At 53.5% G+C, this 26628-nt stretch overlaps 1 protein-coding gene across 7 annotated transcripts in view; it reads left to right on the top strand.

Annotated features, from left to right (window-relative positions):
• PACSIN2 (protein kinase C and casein kinase substrate in neurons 2) overlaps positions 1-25291 on the top strand; it is a 130739-nt gene extending 105448 nt beyond the window's left edge. For 2 of the 7 annotated variants that reach the window (XM_032261374.1, XM_032261376.1), the window contains exons 3-12: positions 4243-4399; positions 6704-6939; positions 8094-8249; positions 12197-12372; positions 14150-14270; positions 16035-16040; positions 17509-17630; positions 19576-19698; positions 20283-20479; positions 23625-25286. In XM_032261374.1, the coding sequence (XP_032117265.1) occupies positions 4243-4399; positions 6704-6939; positions 8094-8249; positions 12197-12372; positions 14150-14270; positions 16035-16040; positions 17509-17630; positions 19576-19698; positions 20283-20479; positions 23625-23737 (1407 nt within the window). In that variant the 3' untranslated portion in view covers positions 23738-25286. Of the gene's footprint in view, positions 1-4242; positions 4400-6703; positions 6940-8093; positions 8250-12196; positions 12373-14149; positions 14271-16034; positions 16041-17508; positions 17631-19575; positions 19699-20282; positions 20480-23624 lie in introns of all 7 variants that reach the window. The other 5 variants (XM_032261372.1, XM_032261377.1, XM_032261370.1 and 2 more) reach the window with 4 other exon arrangements.
• The last annotated feature ends 1337 nt before the right edge of the window (positions 25292-26628 follow it).

Below are 26628 nucleotides of genomic sequence, written 5' to 3'. Positions count from 1 at the left end.
GCCATTTGGCTATCCCAAAACAAGCTCATGTTTTGAAAAAGTGAAAGAGAGCTTTTTAATTATGACACTGACAGAGAAGTAGTTTATGTATGTGCTGATTTTAATGTATGATCGATTTGTCAAATATTTGAAAATTTTCTTGCATTTTAAAAGCTAGTCATTATATAATACCTTTGATTTTTTAAAAAATGTGGCCAGGTGCAGTGGCTCACACCTGTAATCCCAACACTTTGGGAGGTTGAGGCGGATGGATTCCCTGAGCTCAGCAGTTTGCAAGCAGCCTGGGCAATACAATGAAACCCTGTTTCTACTAAAATACAAAAAGAAAATATAGCTGGGCATGGCGGCATGTGCCTGTAGTCCTAGCTACTGGGGATGCTGAGGCAGGAGACTCGCTTGAACCTGGGAGATGGAGGTTTAGACTTCATCTAAAAGAAAAAAGTGCTGGGCGCGGTGGCTCAAGCCTGTAATCCCAGCACTTTGGGAGGCCGAGGCGGGTGGATCACGAGGTCAAGAGATCGAGACCATCCTGGTCAACATGGTGAAACCCCGTCTCTACTAAAAATACAAAAAATTAGCTGGGCATGGTGGTGCGTGCCTGTAATCCCAGCTACTCAGGAGGCTGAGGCAGGAGAATTGCCTGAAACCAGGAGGCGGAGGTTGCGGTGAGCCGAGATGGCGCCATTGCACTCCAGCCTGGGTAACAAGAGCGAAACTCCGTCTCAAAAAAAAAAAAAAAAAAAAGAAAAAAGTATTAAAAAGGGAACAGGCCAGGTGCTGTGGCTCACACCTGTAATCCTAACAACTTTGGGATGCCAAGGTGGGAGGATCACTTGAGCCCAGGAATTCAAGACTGGCCTGGGCACCATGGCAAAACCCCATCTCTGCAAAAGTACACAAATTAGCCAGGTGTGGTGGCACTTGCCTGTAGTTCCAGCTACTCAGGAGGCTGAGGTGGGAGGATCACTTGAGCCTGGGAGGTTAAAGCTGCAGTAAGTCATGATTGTGCCACTACGCTCTAACCTGGGCAACAAAGCAAAAAGAAAAAAAAAAGGAACAAACTTTACTCAGGAAGGCATACAGATGGCAAATAGTCATAAGAAAAGATTTTCAGTATTATTAGACTTCAGGGAGATGCAAATTGAAATCATAACGCAATATTGCTACACTAAATAGAATGGCTAAAAATAACAAAGCTGAACAAAACACCCTGACAATAGCAAGTGCCAGGAGCACACATGACAGCTGGAACTCTCATCTGTCGCTGATGGGAATGCAAAGTGGGACAGTCACTTTGGATAGCATTTTGGCAGTTTTGTTAAACATACATGTGCCATGTAACAATTCTAGGTATTCCCCCAAGAGAAATGAAAGCATATGTCCCCATAAAAGACCCACAGATGGACGTTACAGCTTTTTTATTTATAGTGACCCCATCTGAAAATGACCCAAGCTACCTTCAACAGGGTGAATGGATAAACTAAATGGTGATATAACTGCACAATAGAGCAGTACTTAGCAATAAGATAGAATGAACTTCTGACATAGACAGCAACATGGATCCGTCTCAGAAGCATTATGGGAAATGACAGAAGCCAGTCTCAAAAGTCAGGCTGCATACTGTGTGATTCCATATATCCTTGCCATCCTGGAAAAGGGGCAGAAATCATGTCTGTGGTTGCTGGGGGCTGTGTGGGGAGGGGATGGGCTGCAAGGGGGCACAGAGGCACTTCATGAGAGCCGAAAGTGGAGGTGGTAGGCAGCGGTATATATTTCTCCACACTCATCTAAATGCACCCTGTAGTGGGCAGCTTTGCCTGTGTGTAGATTCCATCTCAACCTAGAGAAACAGCTGTAAGTAGCTCTGCTCCTGGACTACTGCAGTGCTTTGTCCAGGGAAATGGGAAGGCCACATTGCTCTGTCCTTGGTGGTTTATGAAGTGATAGAGACTTAGAGTGATGGCCTGTCATGAGCTACACGGCCGTTTCGTTAACGGGACAGCAGGGTCGATATTGCTGGGGTGTCCCAGTTACAGCTGTTTGTCATACTCCCCTTCTCCTGTTGGCTCTGTGCTCAGCCAATTTGCCTCTTGTCCCCAGCAGTGGTCACGGGACCAGTACAGGCTCCTCTGCAGCCTCTAGGCTGAAAGCTTACACGGAAACCTAAAATGTGTACTTACAGAAACATTCTTCCTACATTCATTGCGGCTTTCCAGATTTCAAGAGTTGTTGTGTAAATGTGTATTGCAGCTCCTGTGTGTGCTGAGGGGTGGTACCAACATGTGACTTGTTAAGAAATACCCTTTTCTTTTCTCTAAACCTTTTCCCAAGGGTTCTGAAAATCAGAGAGGTGGGCAGGTTTCACAAGAGCCAAAATACATGATTTGATGGTGATTACCAATTTTAATACTGTCGGTAACAGGGAGCTAAAATCCAGCTCTGTGTCATGGGTTCATGTCGACTGTCAAGGCTGAGTAGGGCTGTGATTCCCTCAGCACCTCCTGCCACCAGCTCAGTGACACTGAGTTGCTTGTTGGGTATTTTTTTCGTCCTGCTGTAACAGTAAGGCCTCATTTTAAGGGAAGGGTGCACATAATGTCACTTTGAATGAGCTGTGAAAATGCTTGCTTTTGACTTCCTCACAGGAGCTGCTCAAGTATCAAGTAGATGCTCAGGTTCAGCTCATGTTTTGATGAGCTGCTGAGCTGCCAAGCTGCCAGCCTTGCTGGGGGAGGTCTTTGAAGGGAATGAGCAGAGCCGGAAGTCTCATCTGTCTCTGGAGAAGGCTGCCCAGGCTAACCACCTTCCAGGGGTCTTTGCTTTTCACCGGGATTCTGGTTCTCGTAGGGGTGGAGTCATCTCAGCCGGTCTAGCTCTGCCTCAGGGACAGCCCCTCCTCCAGGTGCTGCAGCCCTCTTCCCTCCCCTTGCACATCTCTGTGCAGGGCCAGGCAGAGAGATTTTTAGAAAAGGTAAAGCTGGCAAGGGGTCGACTAAGATTTTTGAAAGCAGTGGGAGAGAAAGGATGAAAAGAGATCATTTTTCTGTCAGATTTCCTCTGGGTGCTCAAGTATCAGCAACTCAGTCCTCTCAAGCCAGCAGCTCAAAGAACGAAACATATTGAACATTTTCATTTTCACCCAAATTAGCCATTAACATTTTCTGTTATTCTATTATTATTTATAATTTAGGCAAACTAGTTTCTCTTTTCATATGCGAAAAAAGGCAGTCAAAACTCGGCTTAGCCCTGACAGAGCTTTGCCATCAAGACAGTCCTACCGGAAACCGTTTGAAAAACTGCTTTCAGACAGAGTGCGGTGCCTCACACCTGTATTCCCAGCGCTTTGGGAGGCCAAGGCAGGCAGATCACAAGGTCAAGAGATCAAGACCTTCCTGGCCAACATGGTAAAACCCTATCTCTACTAAAAATACAAGAATTAGCTGGGCCTGGTGGTGCGTACCTGTAGTCCCAGCTCCCTGGGAGGCGCAGGCAGGGGAATGCTTAAACTCTGGAGGCGGAGGTTGCAGTGAGCCAAGATCATGCCACTGCACTCCAGCCTGGGCGATGGAGCGAGACTCCATCTCCAAAAAAAAAAAAGCCTTCAGCTCCAGCCCAGCCACTGTGGCTGCAGGATCTTGACAAACCACATGACTTCTCTAAGCCTTTTCTTCCTCATCTGTAAAATGGGGACACTTACTCCTGCTAGGTCGGCGGAGACAGTGTTTAGAGATGTAAAACACCTAGCAGGATGGCTAGCACATGGTGGGTGCTCAGTAGGTGGAAAGTGTTTATGACTATGATTGGGAAGCAGTAGCCCAGCATGTGATGGATGACATCAGAGCAGAAGGCTTTGGTTAGACGTCACCTACTCCAGGAAGCCGGCCCCAGCCCCTAAGTCTGCATGAGGTGCCCTTTCAGGCGTCCTCAGCCCCACCCCTTCCTCTGTGGTAGCCCTTCCTGAGCCAGTCTGCCTCCCTCCCTGACCCATGGCCAGGTTTCTACTTGGTACCCAACCTAAAGAACATTCAGAAGCCCCCGTTCACTGATGTGTATGATCCTGTTAATAACTAAACAGAGAGGCTTGTTATCTAACAACACCGGGTGCCTTTCAGAGTCTGGGAGAGGGATGTAGTAAACATGCAACCCCGGGGCACATCGGGGGCTGGTTGACATCGAGGCCCTTTGTGCAGCAGCCAAGGACAGGCTGCCCAAGCCCCTGCCTCCCAGCTGGTTCTCTCCTAGGTCGGGAACTACAAGCGGACCGTGAAGCGGATTGACGATGGCCATCGCCTGTGCACCGACCTCATGAACTGTCTGCATGAGCGGGCACGCATCGAGAAGGCGTACGCGCAGCAGCTCACCGAGTGGGCCCGGCGCTGGAGGCAGCTCGTGGAGAAGGGTAGGGAGGCCCCGGCACAGGTCCTGCCCGTAAGCACCTGGGGGCAGCTGCGCCCCCGCTAGGGGCTCTGGGCAGATTGTGACCTTCTCTATGCCAGTTTCTTGTCATTTGAGATTGGGGCAAGAGTGCATCTCCCAGTTCCAGGGCAGGGTGTAATTTTTATGGGGAGCATTAGAGTGCTCATCCCCAGCAGGCACAGGCTCCATGAGCTTTTGATCCCTTTCCTTGGGGTCACAGGACTACAGCCCTTGTCATCCATAGGACATGCTTGCACTTGCCGAATTAACGCAGAACTTGAGTACATTCCTGTCACATGGAGGGCCTTGCTGCTCAGCACCTTGGTTTCTAAAATTGAGAGCTGTTTGTTTTTAAACTTGGCAATGTAGCAAGTCAGATGAGACTAACTAGCAACACCTGGCAGGCTTTCTGAGTTTGAATTTAAGGATATAATTACAATTGTATGGCAGAGGTTTCACCCCACTCCATCCCCTCCGAAAAGCTCAGAAGATTCTGCAGCTTCGTTAGTGCCACTGTTACATGGACCGGGGCCATGCTTAGAACACACTTCCCAGCAGTAAAGCGGGAACTTGACTGATTCCAGCCTTTCCAGCAAGAAGCAGAGCAGCATGGATTTCTCAGGGTGCGTTTTGGGGCAGGCTCTCCTGTGCCAACTGGCTGTCCTCAGGAGCCAACCAGGGGAGCCAGGCCCCAGACCATCCATGTCTAGTCCAGCTGCCTGTCCTTTCCCATGATGCTGACTTGGGCCATGTGTGTGGGCTCAGCACAATCCTTAGCACAGGGTAGGTGCTCAGGCTGTGGAGCAGGCCTGTGGTGGAGGAGGGGCCTGGGTTCGGTCAGCTCCCTCGGTCAGTGGCACTGTCATCGTTTCATTTCCACCTGCCCCAGCCTCTGTCCCGGGATCCAGCTGTCAGTCAGAGCTTGAGGTTTACAAAGCACCCTTGCCACCCTCACCTTGTGAGTCTGGCCGTGGTGTTGTGGACAGGACAGGAATGTGCTCATTTTAAGGCACAGAGGGTTCCAGCTTCCGGGGCTGCGCTCTGTTGTCTCCAAGCCCCCAGAGTCATGTGCCATCTCTGGGTTCTAACAGCCTGCTCTCCCTCCAACCCACCTCTGTCATGACTTGGCGCACTTGGTCACTGTCCCCGTGACCGCCTTGAGGACTGGCTGTGGGTCTTCTCAATTTCTGTGTCAGCTCTGTCATGGTTCTCCCTCCCTCCAGCCTCACACCACCCCAGCATACCCACTTAACAGAAATGCCAGCCTGGATTAGGGCTTCTTTCCTGAGCCTCAGGGACTGAGAACAGTGCGTAGGGAGAGGTGACTCAGCCCCTCCTGCCACATTTGTCCAGAGCAGGCTCCCGCTTCCTACTCTCCTTCCTCCCACAGGACGGGCTTCCATTCTGCCGAGGGGGCAGTCCTCATTCCACAGTGTTCTCGAGCTTGTGCCTGGAGCTGGGCTCTTTTTGGGACTGAATGAACGCAGTCCTGCAGAGGGAGGCAGTGCAGGGCTGGCCAGGGGCCAAGCAGGGCTGATAGGAGCCACACCAGGAGAGGCATTGGCGTGTGTGGGTGGGTGCCCAACACCTGGGAGAAGCGTCTGCTCACTTCAGAAGGTCCCCCCCTTCTCTGGCCACCTTTAAGTAAATTAAGACTTCTAAGATGTGGAAATTTGATTTTTTAAAGAGTTCAGTGGCTTTAAATAAAGGAAAGGCATGGCGGGGCACAGTGACTCATGCCTGTAATCCCAGCACTTTGGGAGGCCGAAGAATGTATCACCTGAGGTCAGGAGTTTGAGACCAGCCTGGCCAACATGATAAAACCCCCTTCTTTACTAAAATACAAAAATTTAGCCAGGCGTGGTGGCGGGCGCCTGTAATCCTAGCTACTTGGGAGGCTGAAGCAGGAGAATCTCTTGAACCCAGAAGGTGGAGGTTGCGATAAGCCAAGATCACGCCATTGCACTCCAGTCCAGGGCAAAAAGAGCGAAACTCCATCAGATAGTTGATTGATTGATTGATAGACAGATAGCAAGAGCGAAACTCTATCTCATAAATATATAAAATAAAGTCATGTAATCCCGCAATTTTCCTAACACAAGTGGCAGAGCAAATTCAGCTTCAGGAACTGAAAAAGGCACAGAGTCCCTGAGAGAAAAATATCTGAAACAACCAAAAGGAAACCCTCTCTGTGGTCTAAATGCCCACATGAACAGCTGAGGTATGAGCAGAGGAGACCCCACCACGGCCAGCGCAGAGTGACCCGCAGCTTCTCTCCCCTGTGCAGGGCCCCAGTACGGCACCGTGGAGAAGGCCTGGACAGCCGTCATGTCCGAGGCAGAGAGGGTGAGCGAGCTGCACCTGGAGGTGAAGGCCTCACTGATGAATGAGGACTTCGAGAAGATCAAGAATTGGCAGAAGGAAGCCTTTCACAAGCAGATGATGGGCAGCTTCAAGGAGACCAAGGAAGCCGAGGATGGCTTTCGAAAGGCACAGAAGCCCTGGGCCAAGAAGCTGAAAGAGGTACGTCCCTCCTGCAGGCTTCCCTGCCCAGCCTCATTCTGCCTGCCTCCCCACGTCGCTGTGCCTGGCGCCCCACCAGCAGCACCCCCTTCTGCACCCAGGAGTTCCTGCCATTGGCTCTAGGCACTGGAGGCCAGACCTGGTAGAAAAAAAGCTACTCCTCAGGCTAGAAGCCCATTGTGGCTGACATTTACCCAGGTTCAAGGCGCTGAATGCTCTATATGCATTCTTTAAGTTTTTTGTTTTTATTTTTTGAGATGGAGTCTCGCTGTCTCACCCAGGCTGGAGTGCAGTGGTGGAATCTCGGCTCACTGCAACCTCTGCCTCCCAGGTTCATGCGATTCTCCTGCCTCAGCCTTCTGAGTAGCTGGTATTAGAATTATAGGTGCATGCCACCACACCCTGCTAATTTTTTGTATTTTTAGTAGAGACAGGGTTTTACCATGTTGGCCAGGCTGGTCTTGAACTCCTGACCTCAGGTGATCCCCCCGCCTTGGCCTCCCAAAGTGCTAATTTGTGGCTTTGGCTCAAAGAAGGAACGATCTATTAAATCTGTGTGTGTGTGTGTGTGTGTGTGTGTGTGTGTGTGTAAAATAGCCATTAAAACAAGGGGAAATGTGACCAGTTACTCTGCCTCCCCAGCATAGCCCTCTCGCTTGTGCTATGTTCCTTCTCGGAACTTTCTTTGTATTTGCTGATCCAGCAGCCTGGCGTGGTCTTCCTGGGATGTCCATACCCCTCCGTGTGTGTGCTCCATGCCATCTCAGTTGGCTTTCTCCGCCCATGCCATGCTCCCTGCCTGTCTTCCCCTCCACCACACTTAACACCTTCTGATGGACTCTGGCATGTAGCTTTTCCTCTACTGGATCTGCCTCCCCCAACTCAAATGGAAGCTTCACGAATGCTCAGGCTCTTGTGTCTCTTGCTGTGTCCCTGGTGCCTCGAACCATGCATGGGGCAAAGCAAGTTCTCTGTAGATATGTGTGTTGAGTGCGTTCCTGTTGTGACGAGTTGCTGTGATAGTAGACGTACAGTTTTCCACCTGCTTTTTCCTCCCCTCTTGGTAGCACAAGCATTCTCATGGTCTGTGTAACCTCTAGGGAGGATCCTGAACTCCCAGCGACATGGCATTCAGGAACGAATTCTCCTTGTAGGTAGAAGCAGCAAAGAAAGCCCACCATGCAGCATGCAAAGAGGAGAAGCTGGCTATCTCACGAGAAGCCAACAGCAAGGCAGACCCGTCCCTCAACCCTGAACAGCTCAAGAAATTGCAAGACAAAGTAGAAAAGTGCAAGCAAGATGTTCTTAAGGTAAATTGTACACTTGGTTTTACACGTCGAATGCCACCGTGTCACTTGTTCATGTGTCTGACACAGATAAGTCTTCTGTAACTACTTGGGTGAATGGGTGGATAGAGGGATAAATACCAATAAAACACACCCCTGCCCTCAGGAAGGCCACAGGTGAGTGCCCTAGCACCTAGCCTTATACCTGCTCAGTCAAGGGGCAGAGCCAGGCTCTGGGCAAGCTGGGGGGAACAGATGGCTCCTTGTGCTCAGAGACACAAGGACAGCTGGCACTGCTTCAGGGAGCCGCTTGTGCCTGCCAACATGGGTGTGGCCAGTGGCGAGTGTGAATGGGTGTGGTGTGAGCTGGTATAGAGGGTTATGAGGACCAAATTGCCAGTGGCCTGGACAGCCAGGCTGAGTAAGGAGCTTAGGATGCTGCTGACCAGGAGCCACTGAGGAGGGCCTGAGCCTGGGTGGGACTGGGGAGGAGTTGAGGAGGGTGAGATAGTTTAGAAGGATTGTTCTGTTTGTGTAGGGAGAGGGGCTGGGGGCAGAGACCTGGTGGAGGGCCTGCAGGCTGGGAGTGCGTGTCTGGGAAGCCAGGTGGGAGGGGACACGGAGGTGCCACGAAGTCTCCACAGTGACAGGCCCTGAGAGTGAGGCAGAGGTGGCTGTGGAGCTGGGAGTGGCAGAATGGTGGCCTTTGGCCAAGGAGAGACAGCGACCAAACACTGTGGCATCCTGGGTGCCCTTCCATTTCTGTTGTGAAAGGGAGATTTTCTGCCCCAGTGGATTAGTGAGAAATCAGTGTAAACTACGAAGTGCTCTGCAGATATAGATAGTGATTCTGCCTGGAAGGTCCTAGAGTCACAGGACTTAAAGCCAGACAGCGTCATCGTCTTGTGATTTGAAAGTTCACAGGAAGTGGCCCCACCTCCCTCCTTCGCTCAGCCATGAGGGCTGGGGGGTGTCTTACCAAGGGCCTGCCCTGCCTCGGTGTTTGGAGAAGAGATTCCCAGCTGGGATTTGCAGAGAGAGATGGAATGAGGTAGAGAGAGACTGCACTCCAGGACCAAGACGTGGGCCAGAGGGGAGGCAGGAGCCCTAAGCTGCTTTTACTACCCACCAACCTTTCCAGGCCTCAGATGAGCCTCACTCTGCCCTTGTCAGTTAGGGGGCGCCATCTCTGTTTTATGAATGAGGAAACCAAGATCAGAGAGGTTAAATCACGTGCCACCCAGCAGGTGAGAGCAGGGACTTCTGACCTGAAGCCTGTCCATATGCCCTTTCTCCACTGTTCCTCACTGCTATGCTGTCGGCATAGCAAGGGGAACACGTCATCTACATGAGAGTTCATCACTCAGACCAAGTGTCAGAATCCTCTGGGAAACCCCCCTCACCCCCATTGCTGGAGCCAGGAATCTAGGCTTTTGAAGCAGCCCAGGTGCCTCCAGGGTAGGATCAGGTGAGGAGCCTGGAACTATCTACTGAGTGGAGTGCACCTGGGCTCAAGAAGCACAAGGTCCGGGGAACTCTCGAGCCTTTGCTGGAATCCTTGGGAATCAGGTGTCCAGAAAGGTACCTGAAGGAAAGATAGGGCATCTCCATGTTGGGCGGGGTGTGCCTGTCAGAGAGAGGGAAGTGGAGATGGAGAGGAAGAGAGGCTTTTCGTGTTTGACAGCCACCCAGGACATCAACTCAGGCTTCTGCAGAACAGGCCCAGGGCGCGAGGTTGGACATAAGCGTCTAGCAGGATGAATGGGACACTTTGTTGTGGGTTCCCTCCTGGGGCCCTGCCTGCCTCTGTGGTCTGACTAGTGACTGCAGGATGTGAGAGGGCCTTGTGGGCCTAGAGCTCTGGAGAGGAGGGCAGTCCCTCCCTACCACCCTTCTTGACGTGCTTTCCAAAAATCGGCATACAGCCCGGATAACATAGTGAGACTTCATCTCTACAAAATTTTAAACATTTAGCTGGGTGTGGTGGCATGTGCCTGTAATCCCAGCTACTTCAGAGGCTGAGGTGGGAGGATTGCTTGAGCCCAGGAGTTCAAGGTGCTGTGGCTATGGTCACACCACTGCACTCCAGCCTCGGCGACAAAGTGAGACCCCATCTCTAAATAGGTAGGTAGGCAGACGCATGCATACATACACACATAGACATACATACCACTGCTGACTGGTTACACATGTACTTTCGTGTTCCTTAGCAGCCATCATCTGCATCTTGTAGCATCCATGAGAAAATAACTTTTTGCATTTAGTGCTAAAATATTACAGTCCACCTAAGGGTGAAGGCTGCGTCTGGTTTTACTCCATGGGTGCTTGTTGAGAACTTTATATGCCCTGCAAGCGGATTTCCTGAGCAGTCACGACCCTGCTCAGTACCTTGCCTGTGCTGGGGGCAGGACCTGGGGCCAACAGGTCGGCACAGGCTGAGCGCAGGGGCAGCCCAGAGTTGGAGCATCTTGTTGCCACCGAGTACCCTGAGAGCTCCCGGGAGGATGCTGTGTCGTGAAGGCTCCTGAGAGGGGACTGCCCTGTGTCCCTTCAGCAGCGTCCTCCGGTTGGATGCTGGGCGCTGAACCTACACCTGTGTGTCTCAGGCTGCTGAGCTAGGCTCCCATGCAGGGCTGCCAGGTAGTGGGCACAGACAGGGACAGTGGCATGGTGGTGGGGAATAGGGGAATAGCCACAGTGCTGTGGAGCTCTTTCTGCTGGGCATGCCCCAGTCCTGACAGGGGTAGCCTTTTCCTGTAGGCACAGAGGACCCAAGCCCAGCCATCTCAGGAGGCTCAGAAGCAGAGCAAGGACCCAGATATCAGGAGAGGAGAAAGGGGCAGGAGTCAGGGCCCTAGTCAGGGACCTGGTCTCAGGAGGCTGGGGATGGCTTCAAGAAGAGTGGTTGCTTTGGAGCCTGAAGCGGAGTCTCCCAAGGACTGAGACACATGAGTCAGAGGATGGCGCCTGGGAGGGGAGCGCGGGAGCCACATGGGCAGGGTAGACTCAGTCCCAGCTGTGGGCAGAGAACGTGCCTCATAGGCCTGCAGTGGCTCAGGGAGTGCTCCATCCTTCCTCAGAAGGCCCCACACATGTTAAGGACAGCAAAGCTTAGACCCAAGTGGAGCCTGTGACTATCCCTGTAGTGGAAAGAATTGCAGTAAATATGTGGCGTCAGCCCTGCTGTCCCTTACCCACCCCAGGGGGCCACCACGACTATGATCCCACTAACAAAACCACCTGGAAGTGTGTGCCGGTGTGAGTTCATTGACCTCGAGGCACACCCACCAGATGAATGTGCCCACTTTAGCCACAACTTAGGAATTTCACACATTTTCCAGCTGTCCCTGGATACTCTTGAGATAGGCCACACCTGCTTTTAACATTTCCTGCCTTGCAAAACCCTTTCTTGGGGCAGTCTGGGAGGGAGCAGGTGTGTCAGGGACGGAGTGGGCTGAAGGACAAGGGAAGGGGGACTTTTTTTTGAATGATTTCTTCCTGCAGCCCATCATTTACGTAACAGAACACTGTGAAGGAGAGCATGTCCTCATCTTCTAACAATGGACAGTGAGGCCCCAAAATGAGAGAGAGCTGCAAGATTCAGCCCCAGCCCCACCCTTGCTGTAGGCCAGATCTGAGGCTTGTGGGTAGCCAGGCACAGCCCTTCCCTGCAGGGAGGAGAGGACATGGGCATGTGGCATGCCCAAGACCACACACATTGCGCTCTGGGGAGAGTGCTCTTCACTGGGATCTACCTGTCTGGGCCTTGCTCCTGCTGAGAGTCAGGGCAGATGGCAGGAGTGTGATTGACCTTGCAAGAGTGGAGGGACTGGGACTTGAACTTGAAGTCTCTCATAGTCCTGAGCTCCTGCTTTTTCTTTGCATTTGGAGTCTGGGGAGACTCCAGGGGTGGGGTGAGCCAAGGGCCGAATGAAAATGAACCTTTGTCTTGTGCCTGGATTTTCCTTTAGACCAAAGAGAAGTACGAGAAGTCCCTGAAGGAGCTCGACCAGGGCACACCCCAGTACATGGAGAACATGGAGCAGGTGTTTGAGCAGTGCCAGCAGTTTGAGGAGAAGCGCCTGCGCTTCTTCCGGGAGGTTCTCCTGGAGGTTCAGAAGCACCTAGACCTGTCCAATGTGGCTGGGTAAGTTTCCTTTGAGCCAAAAAATACACATCATTGAAGTCAACGGAAAGTGCTTTTGAAGCAAACTCAGATGCTGCTCCCAGGTTTGGGGTGGCGCATTCATCAGGAGGCCTCCTCACCGCCCTCATGGCCTCCTGCTGGATGCCATGGAGGGCCCTTGTGCTGAGCATTTCTGCAGCTGCAGGCATGGCCGGCTGGACCGGTGGAAGGCCGGCTGACCCAGCCAGTTGCTGAGCAGATAAGGCCAGGCCCACTCTGCCAGCTCCAAGTACAGGTCTGGGCAGGAAGGGAGACTGCCTGTTTTGGGACCACAGCTAGGACCAGTGCAGCTGACATCTCTACAACCCACTGGGGGTGAGTCTGGCATGTCTGGGCTGGTTGTGCCTGGGATAGTCTTTCTTTGAGGCCCTTTGCGATCAGCTGACTGCTGAGTGGCTTTCAGCCCCCAGGACAGCACATACCCTCTGAGACTCAGTTCTGAATTGTGACATGGAAGCTGCGCTGTTTCTTCTGTGCTTCCCTCATCTCTGGTCTGAGATGCCTTCACCAGGGCAGAGGTTGCAGCTAACTCGAGGGTGTGGACCACTGGCATCCATCTAGCAGAGCCGTGTAGGGACACATTGCAGGTCATGGCTTGCTGTAATAGGAAACACTTTCCCTTTATCTCCTTCTGTATAAAAATCATCAACAGCAATAGTTATCGCACAGCTGCTACTCTGCCACCATTCCATTTTTATGACAGTCTTGTAAAGTGGGTGGCACTGACCCCATCTTATTGATGAGGAAGCTTCGGCTGGACGAGATGAAATGACTCGCCCCAGCTGGCAGGAGCGGGGTGGGGCGGGGCTGTGTCGGGTTCTTCTGCGTGTGGAGTGACTCCCATTATGCAGATGGTTGTCTGTCTCTGTGTCTGGATTTCCCCCTTTCAATACCGGCACCAGTCGTATGGATAAGGGCCCCTGCTAGTGACCTCATGTTACCTTGATTACCTCTATAAAGACCTTATTTTCAAATAACGCCACATTCTGAGGCTCTGGAGTTTGAACTCCAGCCTGTCTCCTGTGAAAGACACAACTCGGCCCTTGATGGAGGGGATCGTGCCCACTCAGCAGAGGAGGAAACCGAGGCCCAGAGAAAGTACATGACTCAACAGCCACAAAAATTATAAGTGAAAATAGCAGGTCCAGCAGTGATCCATACTCCTCCCCTGCAGGGCAGCTTCCTAGGAAGTGAGCTGATGATGGCTGCCAGGCAGAAGGCGGCCCTCACCCCATCTTGGTGTGGATGTGTTCTTCAGCACCAGCTCATCTTCACATTCTGCATTTGCACGTCTGGGTGTAAAGCTTTTCTGATGGAGATGAGGGATGAGGAATGAGGGGCGCTTTCTAATGCCATCCAGTTTTCTCTTCCTCAACTCCGGGCCTGATTAAATAGGACCACACAGAGTGGTGGCCCATGCAACCCACCTGCTGGTGCCTTTTGCGTATGTGATGCAGAAGTTCAGAAGCACCTAGGCCTCTCCAATGTGGTCTAGGTCGCCACATGTGGTCATTTGTCACCACCGGTTTGCCGGTTTGATTTAAAGCTCATTCGTCAGAACCCTTCTGTGCACATGTCAGCCTGTGATCTTCCATCTGAGCCAAGGGAGGGATGTTCTAGATCTGTCTGTGAAACCAACTCTAGTTTAGAGGCAGAGACCATGGGACCTGCTGTGGCTGGGACAAATGGTAGCTGGTCCCTGCCTTCCAAAAAAGCCATGTTTCTCTCTCTGATTTAGCTACAAAACCATTTACCGTGACTTGGAGCAGAGCATCAGAGCAGCTGATGCGGTGGAGGACCTGAGGTGGTTCCGAGCCAATCACGGGCCGGGCATGGCCATGAACTGGCCACAGTTTGAGGTAAGTGGAGGGTGTGCCTGTGACCTCATCGGCCTGGGAGGGGACCTGGGCCCACAGAGTTGGTAGGTGATGTCTTTCTCATTCCAGACCCTATGTTGGTGTTTGCCCTGTTTGTCAGGCAGCCTTTTTTTTTTTTTTTTTTTTTTTAAGAGTTGGGCTTTCATCATATTGGTCAGGCTGGTCTCAAACTCCTGACCTCAGGTGATCTGCCCACCTCGGCCTCCCAAAGTGCTGGGATTAAGGGCATGAGCCACCGGGCCTGGCCTTCAGGTAGCCTTAGGCATAGCTAAGTATAGACCAAGCTTAGTACAGACCATAGCCTAGTACAGCCCAAGTTCTGGTTTAGAGTCCTGGGGGGGCCGCAGGTATTATCGAAGGCCTTCTGAACTTCTCGTGAAGTCGCAGTTATGTCCTCTCTAGTTGGGAATGTTTGGCTGTCACTTGGCCACTGGCATTTTCTTCCTTCCTAGTCAGTCCCAGGAGCCATGGGACACACAGGACCTCAGGTGCCTGCCCCACCCTATGGGATTGCCGGGAAGGGAGCAGCCATAGTGCCCCCCTCACAGTGGGGTAGGGGAGGGGAGGCGGTCTTAGTGGGCAGCCCTCCTTACCCTTCGAACAAAGGACTTTTCCCTACTCCAGGCAGTAAATTTGGTGAAATTCAAAATGAACATTCTTCTTTTCCCATCTTGTGGGTCTGAGCCTTTAGCTATGTTTACATTCGAAATGCAAGGGCCTGGGGATCTCAGGACTCACCCAGCCCTAGGATTGGGTCACCAGGCCCCACCTGGCACCCTGACGGTAGGATAGAAGGTAGTGGCCGATGGTCCTGCCACCCCTGTTCCTATGTGATGAGGAAGCATGCAGCGTCAGCTGCCCCAGCGGGGATGCTGAGGGCGACTACCTCTGCCATGGGCGTGGGCCTCATGGCTTCCCTGACTCAGCAGCGGCCAGAGCCCGGGCTGCATTCAGATTCTGCCTCACCTCTGACAACCTGTGGGAAGCTGAGCAAACGATTCACCCTTTTTGTGACTCAGTTTTCCCACGTGTGCAATGGGAATGACAAGAGCACCCATCTCCTGTCAGGGCTGTTGGGGAACACGGTGACCTTGTCTATGCAGGGCTGTTGGCTCAGGCCCACCACTCAGAAGCCTCCTGGGTGCCTCGTAGCCTGCAGTTTTGTCAGTCCCCAATTCTACACTTCTTTTGTGGCCCTTAACGGGAAGGTTTCTCCAAATGACTGTGTAGGCGTTGCTGCCAAGCACTCCCCTGTGCAGCCTCAGGACTTGCTCCCAGTAGGAGGCTGCAGAGCAGCTGTGCCACTTCCACAGAAGCACTGCGAGAGCGTGGAGGACCAGAGCCTTCCCAGGTGGAAGTGACCCTAGAGGGGACAGCACAAAGCCCTGCCTCTCCTCTGGAGCCACATACCAGGAAGGTTCGGCTGATATGTTTTGTGCACAGCTGGGGCTTCAGGCACAGTGAATATTACTGCCTGGAGTGGCACAGGAAATCACCTGTGAAACTTGCTTGAGTGCCTTCAAGGGGCCCATCAATACCTAGAGAGGGGAACAGTGGGGAGGACTATTTGACAGTCTGTCTCCTGGGGAGGGTATTCCAGCCAGAGCCTAGGGGTGCCTTTCTCTGTGGGTCTGTGGGCTGGGAACCAGCCCCTGTGTGTTCCTTGTACACAGGTTTGCAGCTGTTAGGGGACCATGCCTGACTTTCTCTAATGCACTGATTTGTTTTTATTTTTCATGCCACAAGGATGAAGTAAGTGTCTGTGTTTGGCTAATTCATAGAGTGCCATACGCCTTGCAGGGTGTCTGCATGCCGTGTGGGTGTGTGTGGTGCTGCCCCAGCTAGACTCGTAGCAGTTCGTCGGAGGCTGTGCTGCTGTCAGGGTGGTTGAGAGCCGGGCCTTCCTTTCAGCGTCTGCTTGATGTTGATCCCATTGGCCTTTGGAAGCCACCCAATCAGGATCAGGCTGGATTTATACTCAGAGGTCACTGGGGAGAACTCTGAGGTTCCCATTCAGTTCTCTGTCAACCTATTTTACTCAGAAAATAGACAAAAAAGTGGCCCAGATTTGGGGTCAAGGGCCCAGGTCTGCCACCCACTCTGTGTGGGCAAGTCACATTGCCTTTCTAGGCCTCAGTTTGCTCGTCTGACAGATGGACAGGTTAGACAGGATGCTTCTGCATTGGCTTCCAACCTAGAAGTTCTGTAAGCACGTGCGAGCAGAGCTGTGGACTCAGCCATACCAAGTTTTAATCAAAGTTGTCTGGTAACTGGTAGAGATTGGAGGGAAGGAGAACTCGTTAAACCTGCGGGCATGCACTCAGACACACACGGGCATGCGCACAGTCTTCCAGAGAATCAAGACACAGCCCCCTTTCTTGGTTTTGCCCTAGTCCATTTGCAGTGCAGTTGGTGAGGCCTGTTCACTGCCCAGGAACTCGTGAGGCTTCGGGGAGGAGCGTGCTCTGCTCTGCTTAGTTAGCCCCAGCATGCTGTTCACATCACAGAGGAAAAGTCCGAGGGCAGCGAAACACAGCGAGGGCCCTGCTCCTCAGAGACTGAGAGCCCGCTTGCCTGCCCCTTCCATTAGGTGGTAGCCCTGGTTTTATTTGCAATTCAGGGCCCATTTTTCTGCATGTCAGGCTTGCTCAGGTCTCAAGAGCCAGTTATCTCAACCCTGTGGCCCAAGGGACTGTTTAGGGCACTCACATGCAGGATCTTCAGCACTTCAGGACAAGTGCCTCAGAGGCTGGCTCCTGTCTACTTTGGGAGGCTCAGCAGACACCTTGGGAGGCCACAGGGGCCCATGCTGGCCTGAGGGGCCTAGAGCTGAGAACCATGGTGGGCAGGGTCAGGATCGGGAGGCCCCAGACTGGGAGATAGGATATCGAGTGTCAGGCCCAGTCCTTGCCACCCCTGCTGGACAGTACTCCTCTGGGAGGCAGGCAGCATGGCCTGTTGGGGTGGTTGTAGAGGTGCAAGCCTCCAGGCCCTCTGATGAGCCCCTGCTTTGAACAGTGAAGAAGGGGCTCAGGTCGTTTAGGTTCATAGGTGGGACGTGGCAGCCTGAGGTCATCTGGGAAACCAGGGAGAGCAGGGCCCTGAGTCTACACATGACACACACAGAGCCGACTGCAGGCTCACTGGGTGGGAACTGTGGACAGACATGGCTTCCAGCAAGTGAACCTCTAGTTTCTCTCCCTCGACACCTGTTGCCCAGGAGTGGTCTGCAGACCTGAATCGAACCCTCACCCGGAGAGAGAAGAAGAAGGCCACTGACGGCGTCACCCTGACGGGCATCAACCAAACAGGCGACCAGTCTCTGCCGAATAAGCCCAGCAGGTGAGCAGGCGCCACCTCCATCCAAAGGAGGCTGCCCCAAGGGAAGGGCCCCCTGGGCAATCTGCATGGTCCAGGACAGCCCCAGCCTGGACACCTGGGAGGTTCCTGGGCTTCTGCGCTCTGTGGGCCGTGACCCAGGGGCATCTCTGGGAGGGTCATCTTCCTGCCTGGTGCCAGAGCTGCTGACGGATCCAGAGAGGGAGGCTTGGCCCCAAGCTTCAGACCTGAGGGGGGAGGAGCTGATGACAGGGTTGGCATTTGTGTCCCCAGGGATGGCACTGCCCTGCCCAGACACTGGTTGAAGTGCCATCCCTGGGTCCCTTGGGCAGCTGAGGTCCTGCCGAGGTTCATGCTCACTCCATATTGTGTGCAGGTGCCAGTTAAGGGAGGGACAGGAGAGGACTGCCAGGTGTCTCCTTTCCAAATTACCTCTTCATTGGGAGCACTGTTTATTTCTGACTTAGTCATTGGCTGAAAATGAGAGCTATAAGGGTGGCACTGTGGTTGTTAGAACCTTCTGGAAGGTGTGGGCTAGAGGAGGACTTCCTACAGGACCTGCCCAGAGACCTCCATGTCACACTCAGTAATATCATTTCATACTGGGGCTTCCTAAGAAGGCTGAGCCTAGGTTCCCACGGCCTTCCTGCAGCCCCAGGCACGGAAGCCCTCGCCCAGGATCCCCAACAGGTTTGGCTGTCGTCATTCCATTGCTGTGCACACAGTCTGGGCAGGTGGGCTCGTCAGTAAGTGCCTGTCCCAGGGATCAGGCCGGCACCTGTGTGCCTGGGGATGAGAATGGGAGGGAAGAGACACTGCCTCGGAGGAGACCCTGGTGGCTCTGGGCTGGCCAGAGGTGCTGCACATTCACCTGCCCCCACTGGTCCCCTCTCATGACAGTCTGCTAGGGAAAGGTGCCAAGGTGGGAGGAGGGCCGGTGATCTCAGACATGTGGCCTGGACATTGGCCACCAGCAGGCTTAGGTCTAGAGTCCCTTGCCAGGCTGAAGTGGATGAGGCAGTTACTGGCCACTCTAGTGGCATTGGAGGTGTGTCCTCACCCCCCTTCCTTGGTTCTTGGGTGGTGGGTGCTCGGGCTGAGCCCTCCATCCAGTGCTTTGGAGGCCTGCACCCTGAGGCCCTGGTCTGTGGAAGTAGAAGGTGCTGCTGCCCATGTAGGATCAGTTACTTGGTGGGGCGCAAGTGCCCTTGGTCCGATTGCTTGACGGTCTTCCTGTGATCTTCCTGTGGTCTTCCTGTGGTCTTCCTAGTGCGTAACTCAGCTCCTGGCTCCCAGCCCTCAGGCCCAGATCCCTCTGGTTCCCGCACTAGGCCTGGCACACAGTAGGCAGTTGTACGAATGGATTTTCCCTCTGGAGTACCAAAGGAATCCTTCTTCCTGCCTAGAAAGGGCTGTGCAGCAGGCTCTGGCCCTGATTTTGGGAGCTCCAGCCCCAAAGAGCAAAAGAGCGAGCCTTGAACCCCCCCTTAGTAGTAGGAGGAGTCCGAAGAGCTCAGAGTCCCCGCCCTCTTGTCCATGGGTGCCGGCCCCTCCCAGACTGTCACTCTCAGAGGAGACCCTGAGGGGCTCTTTGACCTGCCATCTCACAGTGGTAGGAGCCAGGGCAGGGGAGAAGCCCCGAACCTGGAAACCACTTTTGCTCTAACTGTGGTCTGTCAGCTGCCACCCCAGTGCCCCTACTCTGGACTGTCTCCAGATGCAAGGAAGGAAAAGGGAAATGGAGTGCTCTCCTAGGCGCCTGGACTGTGTTTCACAGCTGAAGTATTGTCCACATTCTACTACAGTAACCTTTCTGTTGAAACACCATGGTCCCCTCCAGTCACAGGAGGAGCCGATTTGTCCCATGACATCCTGCAGCTGGGAGTTGCCAGGACCCTCACGGGCCCCTGCGGAGCTGGGATCCCCTGAAAGCTCTCTCTCTCCATAGCACCCTTAATGTCCCGAGCAACCCCGCCCAGTCTGCGCAGTCACAGTCCAGCTACAACCCCTTCGAGGATGAGGACGACACGGGCAGCACCGTCAGTGAGAAGGAGGACACTAAGGCCAAAAAGTTGGTGAACAAATGCTTCCTCTGGTCGCACTTCGCTCACTCTGTCTTGCTCCCTCTCTCTCTTTCTCTGTCCGGGGGTCTCGCCCCTCAGCACTCAGCAATGCACGAAGCCCTGCAGGAAGTGGGCCCCTGGCGTGCTGCACCCTGGTCCACCGCCTGCTGGTGCACAGGCTCTCTGGTGCCCCCATTCCTCAGGGAGGGCACAGCTAACAATCTTCCATTGCTTTTTCTCTGTTAACCCCTCAAGGCCCCAGCAGCACCACCACAGGAAAACAGACAAGCACGCAGTCTGTGCTGGGGACTAGAGAGCAAGGCTCCAGGTGGGCCTCTGCGGGGCTCTGCTGTAGGCATCTCCAGCCGCCTGCTGCTAGAAAGCCTGTTGGTGGCTCAGGATGAGTGTGGATGGCACGGATTCTCACTAGGGCTGGCTCCCCTGTGCTGTCACGCCAGAGAGCTGTGCTCCTTCGGAAGGAGGCCTCAGCCCTGAACCCCAAGGCTCCAGTGCCCTCCCCTTGCAGGGGCAGGGGCCTCACGCCCTCTGCCGGCCCGGTGCTGAGGGCCCTGTGGCCACCCCTTTCTTGCAGTGTGAGCAGCTACGAGAAGACCCAGAGCTATCCCACCGACTGGTCAGACGATGAGTCGAACAACCCCTTCTCCTCCACGGATGCCAACGGGGACTCGAATCCATTCGACGAGGACACCACCTCGGGGACGGAAGTGCGAGTCCGGGCCCTGTATGACTACGAGGGGCAGGAGCACGATGAGCTGAGCTTCAAGGCTGGTAAGTGGGCTCCCCCAGCGTCCTAGGGAGGAGGGCTCCAACCTGCAGGTTGTAGGGTCCTTTTTGTTTCCTAAGTCTGAAAAAGTTCTTGCTAGTTTCACTTGTGAGTCACTGCAGGCCCTTCCCCAGTGCCCTGGCTTCATTTCCAAAAGTAGCCAATTGGCTGGGTGTGGTGGCTCATGCCTATAGTCCCAGAGCTTTGGGAGGTGGTGGCGGAAGGATTGCTTGAGCCCAGGAGTTTGAGATCAGCCTGGGTGGGCAACATGGTGAAACCCGTCTCTACAAAAAATAGAAAAAATTAGACCAGACGTGGTGGCTCATGCCTGTAATCTCAGGACTTTGGGAGGGTGAGGTGGGCGGATCATGAAATCAGAAGTTCGAGCCCAGCCTGACCAACATGGTGAACCTCTGTCTGTATTAAACACACACACGCGCGCGCGCACACACACACACACACACACCCTCGTCAGGGGTGGTGGTGCACGCCTGTAAACACAGCTTCTCAGGAGGCTGAGACAAGAGAATCACTTGAACCTGGGAGGTGGGGGCTGCAGTGAGCCGAGATCATGCCACTGCACTCCAGCCTGGGTGATGGAGTGAGACTCTGCCTGAAAAAAGAGAAAACTGCTGTTTTAGCACCTAAGGAAGCTGGAATGCCCTAAGGCCAAAGCAGACTCACAGCAACCCAGATTTCTTCCCTCTATCTGGCCCTCTTTTTGAAGCTCCTCCAGAAGCAACATATACCACTCCAAGAGGGAGGCTGGGCCAGAAGTCAGCCCACACAGGCTGAAGTGTGCCCCTGCCCCTAGGCTACACTGTGGGAAAGGCTGCCTTCCCACCACCACCCCAGTCCGCCACTCAGCAGGGAAGCCTAGGCCTGGGGGCTGTGCCCAGTGGCCTAGCTTCCAACCAGCCTTCAGCCGCCTCAGCACCCAGAGTGCCAGCTGCTGTCCCCAAACGCTCATCCCCAGGGCTGGTCATCAGGTGCCTCTGCCCAGTTTCAGAAGTTTTTTGTTTGCTTGTTTGTTTTAATGTTCCTTTAAGCCATCTTCATCCAGCTTCTGATACCTTTGGTTGGGGTTGTTACTCCCGACTTTGTGGGTTTGTTTATAATTTCTAACATCTTTTCAATCCTATTGGGTTTGACAGTCATTTTGTAGATTTAAAATGTTTCCTCCAGCTTCAAGTAAATTGTCAAAAGCAAACTGAAATGAACTGTTCTTTTTTTTTTTTTTTTTTTGAGGCAGAGTTTCACTCTTGTTACCCAGGCTGGAGTGCAATGGCGCGATCTTGGCTCACCGCAACCTCCGCCTCCTGGGTTCAGGCAATTCTCCTGCCTCAGCCTCCTGAGTAGCTGGGATTACAGGCACACACCACCATGCCCAGCTAATGTTTTGTATTTTTAGTAGAGACGGGGTTTCACCTTGTTGACCAGGATGGTCTCGATCTCTTGACCTCGTGATCCACCCGCCTCGGCCTCCCAAAGTGCTGGGATTACAGGCTTGAGCCACCGCACCCGGCCGAAATGAACTGTTCTAATCACCAATTCACATTTGCACAATGTGAAAGCTTTCTGTCCATTCTATTTTCTCTGTTATTCTGCTTTTTAACAATGCAAAATTAGCTCGACTTAACGTCTCTCACAGCTGCCCGCCATGCGGTAGCATCAGTTGCAGGGCTCATCCTAGCCTCTGTAGCCTGGAGCCAGGCCTGTGAGCACAGCAGCCCAGGGAGGCAGGACAAAAACGCCAGGGCCGAGGCATGAAGCGGTGGGAGGAGCTGGTAGTTCATCACGGCTGCTGCCCTGTAGCCCCGCATCTTCTCCTGATGCCTCTGGGTCAGATCTGCAGGAGCACTGGGCTGGCGGAAGCGCATGACAGTGGGAGGCTGAGCCAGTGCCATCATCCCAGGGTTCTTTTGTGTTTTAACACTGAATCCTCAGAGCACCCCCAGTCCGCAGATGAGGGCCACAGTCCCCAGGTGTGGAGGCAGTTGGTCCAGGTCTCCCATTCCGGGGAGCACCGGAAGCCCCAGATGTTAGCTCTGTAGGCATCTTGACCAGTATTGCTGCCATACAAAATAAAAAACACCAGGGAAATGCTAAACCAGGGGGAAAATTGCATCTACTTCTGAAAAATGGACCAAAAAATGCCGAGTTACAAAACTACAAACTTAACAATAAAGGCAAAACAGCACTGAGACTATCTCTTTTCCCCCAATTGCTTGCTCCTGACAAGGTCCAAGCCAGCAGGCCCCACTGGCCTTCCCTGCAGTGAGTTATCAGAAGCACACAGGCCCCTGCCCACTCCTGGGTTCTGGGCTGCTCTGCTTCCCTAACCTGGCAAATGCCAGACCTGGGGCCCCACCCTGGTGCCACCTCCCCTCACTGCCCTGGTTTGCCTCCTTGAGACCGGGCTCCTTCAGTTCCTCTCTTCTCTATACATCTCCTCCTCTACCCAAGGCCTGGCCAGAAGTAGGGGGTCCTTCAGGTTGGAACGAGCATAAGAAAAATGGAACCACACCAACACATAGAGCCACAGGGAGATTCCAGAACAGCGCCAGGGGCTCTTGGCTTGGGCTGTCAGGAGGGGTTGACAGATGGCACCTTGCACAGTCCTCAGCCAGGTGCTGCGGACAGAATGACAGATATGATTGTCAGACATGGTCCCTACCTGTCTCACAGCCTGGAAGTTACAGAGGGGAGGGATTAGCAAAGGCAGAGAGACCTCAGAGACCCCTGCAGGGGGAGAGGTGGCCGGGGCCCCAGAGGGGAGGACAGCAGAAGAGGCCCAGTGTGAGGGAGGGGCACAACTGAGGGACGATTCCTGCCACCTGGCCAGGGCGGTGAAGAAGGCACAGGCCTGCGGAGCTCCACGCTGCAGTCTCAGTGGGAGCCACTGTGGCAGCTGAGAGCTGCTTGCTATAAATCACTCTGTGATACTGTCATCTCTAGATCTCTCAGAGGCCCATGACCAACGAGGCAACTTAAAATGCATTTAGTAGAGAAATGACCAGGTCCTCGGCCTGCCCACAGCAGAATGCCTGGCCCTCCACCCTCTGTGGGTCGAAGCTCGTGAATGCGGCTCTCTAGCCCACGGTCGGTGTCACACCCTCTCACAGAGAGCGCTCCCTCTTTGTCTTGCAGGGGACGAGCTGACCAAGATGGAGGACGAGGATGAGCAGGGCTGGTGCAAGGGACGCTTGGACAACGGGCAAGTTGGCCTCTACCCAGCAAATTACGTGGAGGCCATCCAGTGATGAGCCGGGGGACAGGCCAGCGTGGGGACGGAGGCGGTGGGCCCAGAAGCCGCAGCCAGCCACGTGGGCATCCACTCCTTTTCCTGCAAGAGATGATGGTTCCATTGCTCTCAGCTTCATGGTGTCCCTGGAAGGCAGACGAACTGGTCATTTTGCCTGGGACTCGGCACCTTTCCGAGTGCAGCTGGAGGGATCTGAGTGCAGGAAGATGCAGACAGCAGAAGTAGCCACCCCTCCCTGCCCGCTGTGCCCGCCGGCCTATCACGGATCTCTGTGTTCTTGACTTTGTCTCTCCTTTCCGAGTCAATGGTGGGTTACACTGATTACTTTCTCTGACGACTCCCATCACCTGCAGCTTAAATGAACAAGCTTACATCCTGTTTTCTAAGTGAAGATTTTAAGGTTTTTAATTTAAAAGCTATGTACAGTTATACTTTTTATATACCTGCTTTTCTGTTCCTTTCTACTTAAATTATGGCACAGACTGGTGCACAGCAGTCTTGAGGAAACGATTGCTCTTCCCATGCCGTTACTCAACCACGCCCATGTGGGCTCAGCCTCGTGTGCCGACGGTGTTTGAGGCAGGGGCTTGTAGCAGGAGGTGGGACCGGGTCATGGTCTGGTTTCTACTGGGAACGCTCTTTGTGCTTTTGGGCACGTCAGTGCAAGCTTTAGATAGAACCTTAGCTAGTGATCCCCCAGATTGCCATATTTAAAAATTATTTCCACTCTATTCTTGCTTCAAACTTCACTTTTTTGCAAATTAACTTTATCAGTGATTCAGAGTTAAAAAGTCAGAAGACTAACTTTTCAAGCAAATGCATCTGTAGATAAAGATGCTTTATATTAGACTGTCATGTCTCGGTGTATATCTGTATATATTATTTGATATTCAGAGAATCTAAAGCACTCATCTACTGTTTTAATGAGATTTAACAGCTTTTAACAGTGAGTTTCATTTGTCAACTGCTTGAAGTCTGTGGCACTCAGGCACAGGCCTGGCTGGCCGGCTGGTCTCCTCCTGGGCTCAGTGAGCCTGGGACCTCTCTGCCATGGTGCCTGCTGGAGGGAGGCTAGTCGTCAGCAGCTGACTGCAGGGCCGGCTGCTGACTGGCCTCTGTCCTTGGTTCTATAGCAGAACACTGTAAAATGCCCGTGTCTGCAGCAGTTGCCGATTGCAGTCATTGTATTACTTGTGCACAAACAAAAGCTGGGTCTTACCCACAGCACAGGTCTCTCCTCTGGCTGCCCAGAGTCGCCAGGGATCAGGTGCTGCAGCCAGAGCTACACTGTGGTCACATGGGGTGGGCAGGGGTGGGGGAGAACCTCGCTGCCATCACAAGCTATGCATTTACTCCGTTTCCAGTGAGCACATGTCTTGCTTGGAAAGTGGATGTGTGTCTGTCCGTCATGAGAACTTACCAGCAGAAATCCTCATTTCTGTGCTACAGATTAACCAAAAATTGTCAAGAGTCTTTTCAGTTGAGGAGTTCCTTTAAATGTGTAGTATTTTAGTTACAAAATCAATAAACAGTTGATCTTGTGCATATGGAAGTCCTTTTGCTATCATCTGTCTTGACGCCCACGTCAGCTGGCGGGGGTGGCCTCCCTGGGGCTTACTAGCTTTAGAGCTGGGCAAGATCCAGGACACAGGACCCCTGCCCCTGCCAAACTGGAGGCTGGGGTTTGAGACACCTGAGCCACTTGGGGTTCCCTTCTCCCTGAGACCTGCTACTGCTTGACCTGGGCTTCCCCACCGTGCGGACATCAGCTGGCATCTCTACTGCCCCAGGCCCAAACAGCAGGACAAGACCAGCATCACCCCTGACGTTCCCCTGAGCACATTCTCCTCAGCACCTACTGTGTGCTGTCCACTTTTCACTTCTATTATCTGCAAGTGCATCTCCAAACAGCTCCATTTCTATTCTAGAAAGGAGGAAACAGGCTCCAAGAGCCAGGGGTTCTCGAGGAGTCCCAGCCAGCCCAAGGCACTGAGCAACATCCACAGGAACCTCTCCCTCGCTGGAGAGACTGAGGAGGGAGGAGACCTGGTTTGGCAGCCCTGGCTGGCTTGAAGACAGGAGACAAGCAAGACGTGAGGGCGGCTGTGGCCACGCTCACCGAGCCCTGGGAAGGCTGCCCGGAAAAGCACCCCCGCTGGGCATGGGGCCCTCACAGAGCACCCAGGAGGAGCAAGGCGGGCAGCTGCCCTTGCAGTGTGGCTTTGCCCTGGCTCAGCAAGGGTGGGGGACAGATCCTTGCCACCCAGTCTTCTTGTCTGAGGGGTGGTGGGTCCCCTGCTCCCAGCTTCTGAGGAGTGGGAACCCAGCAGCAAGCTACCTGCAGCCGGGGCGGATGCCAGGCATGGCCCACAGCCCCACACTGCAGAGAGAAGCAGCAGGATGGGCTTAGGAGGGAAGCGGGGGTCCGAAGCAGGCTCCAGTGCTGCTGGCCTGTCACTGCCAAACACCATGGCAAGACCACGGCCCCTGCCAAGCTGGATGAAGCGACCTCCACTCTGAGAAACGATTACATGGCCCCACTTGAGGGAGCTGCAGGGCCCCTAACTGCCCACCTCCCCTCTCCTGCCCTGCCTTCAGGGGGCAGCTTGGAAACTTTACCTCGTCTCTGGGCCTGAGTTTTGCCCCAGGTAGAAGTGATACCTTCCCAGCTGGAGAATTTGAGCAAGAAGAAAAGGCAGCCCGGGCAACATGGTGAGACCCTGTCTCTATAAATAAAGTTTCACTTGGGCGATCCATCAAGTTGTTTATGGGAAAAAAAAAAAAAAAAAAAACAGTCACGTGTGGTCGTGCACGTCTCTAGTCCCAACTACTTGGGAGGCTGAGGCAGGAGAATCGCTTGAGCCCAGGAGTTTGAGGCTGCAGTGAGCC

Source organism: Sapajus apella, unplaced genomic scaffold (genome assembly GCF_009761245.1).
Source record: "Sapajus apella isolate SASKATOON/1434 unplaced genomic scaffold, GSC_monkey_1.0 scaffold123, whole genome shotgun sequence".
Taxonomy (NCBI): Eukaryota; Metazoa; Chordata; class Mammalia; order Primates; family Cebidae; genus Sapajus; species Sapajus apella.
This window is presented reverse-complemented; position numbering and strand designations above follow the sequence as displayed.